At 43.1% G+C, this 8,882-nt stretch overlaps 1 protein-coding gene across 3 annotated transcripts in view; it reads right to left on the bottom strand.

Annotated features, from left to right (window-relative positions):
• Positions 1-822: 822 nt before the first annotated feature.
• LOC117350195 (probable cation-transporting ATPase 13A3) overlaps positions 823-8,882 on the bottom strand; it is a 127,331-nt gene continuing 119,271 nt past the window's right edge. For 2 of the 3 annotated variants that reach the window (XM_033924291.1, XM_033924293.1), the window contains 3 exons: positions 7,152-7,232; positions 6,977-7,066; positions 823-5,721 (listed from right to left, as the gene is read on the bottom strand). In XM_033924291.1, coding sequence (XP_033780182.1) covers positions 5,545-5,721; positions 6,977-7,066; positions 7,152-7,232 — 348 coding nt within the window. In that variant the 3' untranslated portion in view covers positions 823-5,544. Of the gene's footprint in view, positions 5,722-6,976; positions 7,067-7,151; positions 7,233-8,731; positions 8,767-8,882 lie in introns of those variants that run through there. The other variant, XM_033924294.1, reaches the window with a different exon arrangement.

The raw sequence follows: 8,882 nt of genomic DNA, 5'->3' as shown, positions 1-8,882 counted from the left end.
TAAATCCTGTCTTTATAGAAAATAATTCAAGGCATTCCTGAACTGTGATTTTATCTCCTCTCTGCACAATGAAATTGCAGGAGAGAAAGCTGTAGCTGCAAATTCAGTGGTCACAAGATGGCGCCATTGTCCTGCAACAGAAATTTAGGGCTTCTCTTACGAAGGTGCGTTAGGGCCTTAACGCGCGGAATGGCGTGGCTATCCGCTACCGCCTCCTTTGTAAAAGGAGCCCTTAATTTCTGGGGAAACTGCATTTCTGATTAACAGAGTACCAAAGGGCCGATGTAATAAGCCATACAGTACACTAAGCTTCAGCACACAGAAGGGCATTTTCAAAAGGATGCCCCAATCAGAACATCCCAAATGTATGTCCATCTCGCATGTATTTTGACGCATTTCCTGTTTCAGAACCTGCGAGATGGATGTCCTTATGCTGGAAATATCCATTTTACAAACTGGAATGTCCAAATTATGAGCAGGGGAAAACAAGGAACATGGACGGTGTCAGGTCAAAAGCGCGCCGGGACAAAGGAACGCCCAGACAATTGAGCGCAGCGCGCGCCGCTCTAAATTACTGTTTTTAGCGCTCTGACGGGGGGGGGGGGCGTGGGGGGAACCCCCCCCCACTTTACTTAATAGAGATCGCGCCACGTTGTGGGGGATGTGGGGGGTTGTAACCCCCCACATTTTACTGAAAACTTCACTTTTTCCCTGTTTTTAGGGAAAAAGTTCAGTCTACAGTAAAATGTGGAGGGTTACAACCCCCCAAACCCCCCCATAACGCCGGCGCGATGTCTATTAAGTAAACTGGGGGGTTCCCCAACAAAACCCCCCGTCGGAGCCCCTAAAAACTGTAATTTAGAGCGGCGCACGCTGCGCTCAATTGTCGGCGCGCGCTTTTGTCTTTCGCGCCGTTGTCTATGAACCAACATGGACATTTGTATGACAACATTCTTTGAAAATGGCCACAGAGCAAAAGGGCAGCCTAGTGGTTAGTGCAGTGGACGTGTGAACCAAAGGAACCAGGTTCAAATCCTGGGCAAGTCAGTTAATCCCCCATTGCCCTGGGTACAAAATAAGTGCCTGTATATATGTAAACCACTTTGAATTACAAAAAGGAGGTATACAAGGTCCTGTTCCTTTTCCCTATAACTCTTGTTTTGTAATTGTGGGCCCTCCAGGAACAGCAACATACTTGAATTATACCAATTCTATAGCTTTTAGACTTGCAGGTAACCATATATTTAGGTAGAGTAGATATTTTTCTGTTTCTGGAAGGCTCACAATTAAAAAAGGGTCCCTTGGTTTACAGTCCCTTAAACTAACTACTACGAAACTCCTTGGACCTGCTTCTTGTTGTTAAAAATGCTTATAATACCCAAAGCTCTCATACAGCCTGATATTCCCTTTTAGTTTCACTTTTGGGGAGAGGGAGGTGGACAGCAATCACTGGGGGATTAAAGAGGTGTCAAGCTTTAACCTCTCCAACAGGCAGCTGCTCAATCAGGCCTCCTTTTTGTAGCCTGGACATTCCTGAAACAGGTTTCTTCCCTTTCTCTTGGCCGTCCAAATTTCAGGCCCTCTCTATCCCGCTAAAAACATGCCTATTTGGACATACTGGGTTGGACGCCCCCTTTTCTGCCTCTGCAAAATCAGTACTTGGATGTTTCCAGCACATGAACGTCTATTTCAGCCTTTTGAAATGTCCACATGCTTCAAAAGTAAGTGCCATAGTGTTCTAACATACACGCTGAAAAAAAAGCCTTTTACTTCTGGTACAGTCAACTAATGGCATGTAAATTACAGTAGTGTTACAAAGTGTGCACTGACAGACGAAGCAGCCTAGTGGTTAGAGCCACTGCCACAGCCCCCTAAGGTTATGAGAGTTCGATCCCAGCCTGTTCCTTGTGACTAGGGTTACCAGACGTCCGGGAAAACTCGGACATGTCCCCTTTTTAGAGGACTGTCCGGGCGCCCGGAGGGATTTCCAAAACCCAGCAGTTTGTCCGGGTTTTGGAAGTCCTGATTTTGGAGGCCCCATCTGGAAGCCTTTGTGCATGCGCAGCTGTTATCGTGATGACATCATCCACACATGCGTGAAGGCTTCCAAATGCGGCCTTCAAGCTTGGGGGTGGTTTGTGTGGGTGCGGGGCTAAGCTTGGGGGTGGTTTGTGTGGGTGCGGGGCTGGGAGAGGAACAGGGAGGAGCCAGAATCAGCTCGGGGCGGGACTGGAGGTGGGGCGGGGCCAGGTGTCCTCTTTTTTTTCAAAGAGGAAATCTGGCAACCCTACTTGTGACTGAGAATGTAAGATTAAGTTCTTACCTGGATAATCTTCTTTCTGTTGATCTCCTCTGGACGTATGATCAATCCGTTCCCGCAAACTGGACTTGCAGAAGTGGGAATACTTACAGCTTTGAGCACCTCCCTTAGAGAGGCAGAGCACTATATCCCTTCCAGTTAAGTCCCAAAATAACTGAGCTCCACTAGAACAGAATACAAAAAAGGAGAGGCTCAAAGCTGTAAGTATTCTCACTTCTGCAAGACCAGTTCACGGGAACAAACAGATCACCATACATACAGACTTTGGAGGAGATGTAACAAAGTCATTTAGGGCTGGATTCTCTAAATGGCGTCATTAGTGGCAGCCACTTAAAAAAGCATTGCCAATCAAGTGGCAATTAGATAATGACACGGAGACAGAATTCATCACCGTTCCCATCCCTGCGGATAACTGTGGGAAACCATCTCATGTCTTTCTTTAGTGTCTATCTCATCCTCAGTCCTTCTACACCAGCATTCTTCAATGTGAGGCTTGAGAGTCAATGGTTGTGCCCATACATACTCTGATTCTTCCCCTCTCCTTAAAGAATGAGACGGTATCCCGCAAGGAAGGAACGGTGAATTCTGTCTCCATGTCATTCTCTGGTGTCAATCACGCAACAGCGCTGTTTAGAGAATCACAGCCACGTCAAAAGTAGGCGCCAGGTTTTTACAAGCCTACATTCTACTTCCAGTGTAAACCACGCCTACTTTTTTACAAGCCTACTTCTACTTCCAGTGTAAACCACGCCTACTTTAGGTGTAGATGCCGGTAGGCGCCTCTATGGATGGGAATTTAACACCATCATTTGTAGGCACTTGCAAGCGACTGCATTTTTTAAAAATTAGATTCTAATTGGTTTTAAAAGACGTGGTCAATTATTGTGCCTACTGCCGCCTAACTTACAGCGCAATACAGAGAATTTGGGCCTTAATCCTTCCCTTGCCCCAGTACCGCAGTTAAGATGGCGAGTCTGCCGGGACAGATAGGGAAAATACTTCAAAGTAGCCGATTACTATTTAGTTTATTTTAAACCGCTTTGGGTTAATCTCTTCATGAAAAGGAGGTTAATAAATTCAAATAAATAATTAAAAGTATTACAATAAATCTGCTCTGAGATTAAACCATCTCCTTTCCAGTCAGAGTGTGGGCGAGGACTGGCTCACCACGGACAATGCAGACATTTAAAACCAAAAACACAGATTCGTGTCTCCTACTCCACGAAGATGCCTTGGTAGCCCACCTGATCTAGGGCACCCAGTACAGGAAAGCCCTTGATTAGAAAGCCTCGATGTTGCTGGACCACTTCTTTCCTGGACCAGCAATATTTTCTGGGTCTGGGGAGATGTGCTTGTTCCTCTGCTATCACAGAACCCTGCTTGGGAATCAAGTGGTGCCTTTTTGCAAGATGATCTGTGGGAGGATAACATTGGATGCCTTCCTAGAGCCAGTAAGTATTACAGGTCCAGATGGAAAGAGTCCAAAAGCCTGTGTGTCAAGTGCTCAGTCCATATAGCCTATCCAGATCTCTCCGTTCTGCAGCTCACTATCTCCTTAACATTCCATCCTTAAAATATATTAATACTTTTGCCGTGACAGCACCTTCCCTTTGGAATTCCATTCCCAACTACATAAGGGAAGAAACTTCCGTAGGCCCTTTCAAGATTAAGTTGAGGACTTTCCTATTCATAGACGATTTTGAGACATATCTGCCCTCGTTAGGGCAACAATTTCTTCGTTATTTTTCAGGTCTACCCTTTCCTTATTGTTCTTCCCTAATTTGTTCTTTTCTTTACCGACTGCAGTTCTCCCCTTCTTCCTCTTGTTACTTTTGTTTGTCTGGTGTATATACGTTTGTTTTTAATGACATATTTTTACTGACATATCCCCCGTAATGATATGTTCTGTTTTTAATCAATTGTTTTTGTCATTGTATGCTGACAATTAATTTTATTGCACACCACTTTGAATTTCAGATTAAGCGGTATAAAAATTTTTAATAAACCTTGAAACCTTGAGTGCCCTGAACTAGATAATTTCGGCTAAGTGCAGCTTCCAGTAAAGATTCCATGCAAAAAGGAAAGTAAGAAACTCCCCACAAAATCCCACTTTTTTCTTTTTAACATCAGGAAAAAAAATGTTCAAATTTGGCGGGTTTCAATATGATTTGTATGGCAGCTGTGGTTACCCTTTACTGCAATAGTTTTCCTGTGGATTTTGCGGCACTAAAACTCTTCCTGCATCAGAGATAAGGTTAAGGTAAGAAAATCGAAAGGACACTGTCACGCTAAAGGACAGGGCAGCTTATTACACTGGCCCCTGAATTTGTGCCACACCAGTAAAAAAAAAAAAATCCACTGCTAGGAATGGCCTTATTATCACCATTATTCCCAAAGCTCAGACTGCTCTCTGTCCTGTGGCCCTGGCTTACAGGGAAAGTACATTTGTTACTCTCTGATTCATTGTAAAGCCATGCCTCGATAAAAACGTAGGGGCAGATAGTCAGCTTGGGGGTAGTGTTTTTTTAAAAACACTGACCGCTGCAGTCCAAATATTCAGTGCTGGTATCCAGATACCGGCTGCTGCTGAATGTCCATTTTCAGCGCCTAGTAACGATATTCACATCGATAACAGATAGGTTGTCCTAACTTTATCCAACTGGCTATCCGTTAGCGGTCCGAATACCGTCGCCAGCCAGATCACCTCTGGCTCTGCTCACACTCCATCCACAGACCGCCCCCATCGAACGTCTGTCCTCAAGGGCTGCAACCCAATCGAGTTTTCAGGATTTCCACATTGAATATGCATGAGCGCTATTTGCATACAATGGAGGTCATTCACGCAAACCTGACCGGGGTACAGCCCTTGAGTCCTGGTCGAGATAATGCTGAGGCAGTCAGAAGAAATATTTAGTAGCACTATCCAGTCAGTGTCGCTGTATATCCTATTTTCTGGCACTTATCTTGTTAACAGCTCCTGCTAACTGGTAAGTGTCTTTTGAATATTTACCTTACAGTTTTTTATATTTTTTAAATTAACTAAAAAAATAAAAAAAAGTTTCTTGTGCTATCTGCTTGATGCCTGGAGCTAGACTTAGTGTCTCAGGTGCATCCCCAGCTAAGCAGCCTTCCTCCCTCACTAATATTAATCACCGCCCTTCAGTGCTTGCTCCAGACCCAATGAAGCAGAGTTGAGGGAGACTCCTTTGCCCATCCTCCCTTCACTACGTGCTGCTCTCCAGGGGAGGGTTCTTGGCCTTGGTTCTGGACTGGGGTTTCGGGGGCCAGTCAGGATCCTCCAGGATCTCCTGAGCCAACCTTTTGTAGGTTGCTCTGGGCGGCGCTCCGCGTCGGCAGCAGAGCCTCCAGCTATAGGAAGCAGCCAGCTCATCCAGCTCCAACTAGAAAAGAAGGGGAGGCATTAGTAAATGAGAACAGGGAGGAGTCCTGAATGACCCGGTGACAAAATTCATCACCGTTCCTGTCCCGGCGGATAACCACGGGAAACCATCTCAATGTTGTTCTTTAAGGAGAGAGGGAAGGGCCCAGCTTCTGACCCTCAAGTCTTGTATTGAAGAATGCTGGTGGAGAAGGATTGAGGTTGAGAATGACATGCTCTGGTATCCAGAGCAGATACTGTGATGTCATAATGTCTCATTCCACCAATAAGAGCCAAGCTTATCAGGCTTCATTATCTTATACTTGGCTCACATAAGAATCAGAGTATGAATAGGCCCAGCCACTGACCCTCAAGCCTTGCATTGAAGAATGCTGGTGGAGAAGGACTACACGGGATTTTTCCTGCAGTTATCTTGGGGACGGAAACGGTGATGAATTTTGTCATCGTTTCATTCTCTACACAGCTCAAATTAGTCCATCCTCTGGCTAAAGGGGAAAGGAGAGTGTCAATGACAGAGAAAGGGGATGGAGGTCTTCTAAGCTGTAAAAAAAGTACAGGCAATCCACCCTGTAGTCATGTGCATCTATCTACCACATTCATCAACATTGCAGTCACACAATCAGCTATACCTCCCCTCCACAATCTCTCTAACAAATCCAGCACAAAAAGACTCCTAGGATGAAGCTGGAGGATGTGGTTGGGCGACCCGGAGCTGGGAGCCTCCCATTTGGGGTAAAAGAAAAATGGAGAATTCTGGGGAACACGGCGCATATGTCTTTAGTACTGCTCTCCCTCTTTTGTGGGAGGAAGGGTTGCAATGCAGCTTTTGGGATTTTGACTCGGTGCTTTTGGTTTTTATTTATTTATTTTGGTTTCTTCCTTGGTTGGATTTATATATTGCTATTTCATTGAATTTAGTTTAATTTCTGTGCCAGAGTTCTCCGATTGGTTTGTATTTTCTTACATGACTACTGGTTTTGTCATACTGTATTCTCTGCTTTTGGGTTCTGTTGGAATTCTCAATAAAAAGATTAAAAAAAATAATAATAAAATAATAATTACAAAAACAAATAATAATATAATAATAATTAAAAAAAAAAAAAAAAAGGATGAAGCTGGAGATTTCTAAACACCAAATTCCCTCCTGGGGGGGTGAACATAAACTTAAGTTCCTTTAAGAAAAATTTAAGAAAACATTTTGTATATATGACTGACTGTTCCAAGCCTTCATCGCAGCTCAGACACCAGCTCCGTACCTGAGGATATGTGGCATCCTTCCTGTACTCATAGTGCTGCTTAGTGTAGCAAAACCGCTGCCAAAGTGCATCGCAATCGCAGAGGTAATTCTAGGAAAAGAAGGAAGCAAGGTGAGGAGGTGGTTGGGACGGTGGGGGAGGGTAGCACGAGCAGAGAGATTTCTCCGAGGCCTACCTCTATGACAACGGACAGCAGCACGTTGACAGCTATTAGAGCCAGAAGCATCAGGCGGAACTCGTACGGGATGCAGACCAGCTAAACCAAACCAGAGGGCGCAAGAGAGGGAAATTAGGAAACAGCAAACACATGACACAGATGGACATTGGCAATCAGATTAGTATCTTTATGGCAGGAGTATTTAAAGAGTTTAACAAAATCCAAAAACTTTTCACCTCAGGGTGGGGTGAAGGAACAAAAACAAAGTTGCTCTCCATCTAAAACAGCATTTAGGATGGCAAGTCTGGCTGTATGACTTATTGTCCTAGGATACGAAAGTCTAAACACCCCATCTGCGGTATTTCTCACTCCTCTCACCCTTTGCGCTATCAGAGCCAAGGCTGTGGAGTCAGTACACCAAACCTTCAACTCCTACTGAAACTGGGCTTTAAATTTTCCATTCTGATCTAAAGTACTGGTGAATAAAAACTTTAACTATAGTTTTGCCAAAGCCAAATAAAGATCCTACTTTGGTTTCAAATTACAGGCCTATTTCTTTAATTAATGTAGATGGCAAACTTTTGGTTTTGCGCTTAGCAAAGGCTCTCCATGATATTATTGGTATGCACCAAACTGGATTTGTTGCTCAGAAACATTCTTCTAATAATACCAAATTGGAATTTCAAATGTTATATTTAACAAAAAATATGAAAGATCCAGCTTTTTCTGTTTCTTGGATGCAGAGAAGGCTTTTGATCGGGTGGAATGGACCTTCATGTATCAAGCTTTGGAGTGGTTTGGTATAAGGACAGGTTTTATACAGATGATTCAATCCTTGTATAGCTCCCCGACTGCTAGATTATATATTAATAATAATTTTTCGGAAAGGTTTTGTTTGATATTGTATTAGAACCCTTGTTATTAGCTATTCAACAGACAAAGGAGATGCAGGGTGTTCCCTATTCAGAACGGGACTATAAGGTCTCTGCTTATGCAGATGACATTTTGCTAAATTTGAGAAACCCTGAAACAACCATTCCATGCTTGCTTGAATTAATAGAGAAATTTGGAAAGTTCTCCGGATATAAGATTAATTGGAATAAATCTGAAGTTCTTCCACTCAATGTACATTGTGCAAAAGGTTTGTTTGACTCATTTTCCTTTATATGGAAGGAAGATGGAATAAAATACTTAGGAATTTGAATAAAAAATACACTGGAAGACACAATGAAAGTAAATGAAAAAGCTTTATTAAAGAAGGTAACAGAAATGTGTGAGCAATGGAATCCTTGGTGGGGGAGAATCCAAACAATTAAAATGATGATACTGCCTGTGGTTTGTTACCAAATGGGGTATGATACCAGTTATTTTTCAGGGGTCCTTTTATAAAAAGTTAAATAGTATTCTTACAAAATTTGTTTGGCTAGAATTGCTTTAGTGTCTTTGCAAAAGTCAATTAGGGAAGGGGGGGTAAATTTTCCCAATTTTTATAGGCATCATCAAGCCTATATTTTGCGCCAAGGTATGTACTGGGTCCTCCCAGAGCCCATTGATAATATTCCAGACTGGTTGTGGTTGGAATGGCAACTCATTTTTCCTCTGCAATTAAACCATGTTCTTAGTATCAAAATGCCTAGGATATATAAAGAAAACAGAATGTTAGTTGATACATGGAAAACTTTGAGATTTGTGAATAATTTAACACCTGTTCCTATACATAAATCAAACTATATGGCTTAACTCCAAGAT

Source organism: Geotrypetes seraphini, chromosome 16 (genome assembly GCF_902459505.1).
Source record: "Geotrypetes seraphini chromosome 16, aGeoSer1.1, whole genome shotgun sequence".
Lineage (NCBI taxonomy): Eukaryota > Metazoa > Chordata > Amphibia > Gymnophiona > Dermophiidae > Geotrypetes > Geotrypetes seraphini.
The sequence above is the reverse complement of the archived record's forward strand: the minus strand, read 5'-3'. Positions and strand labels throughout refer to the sequence as shown.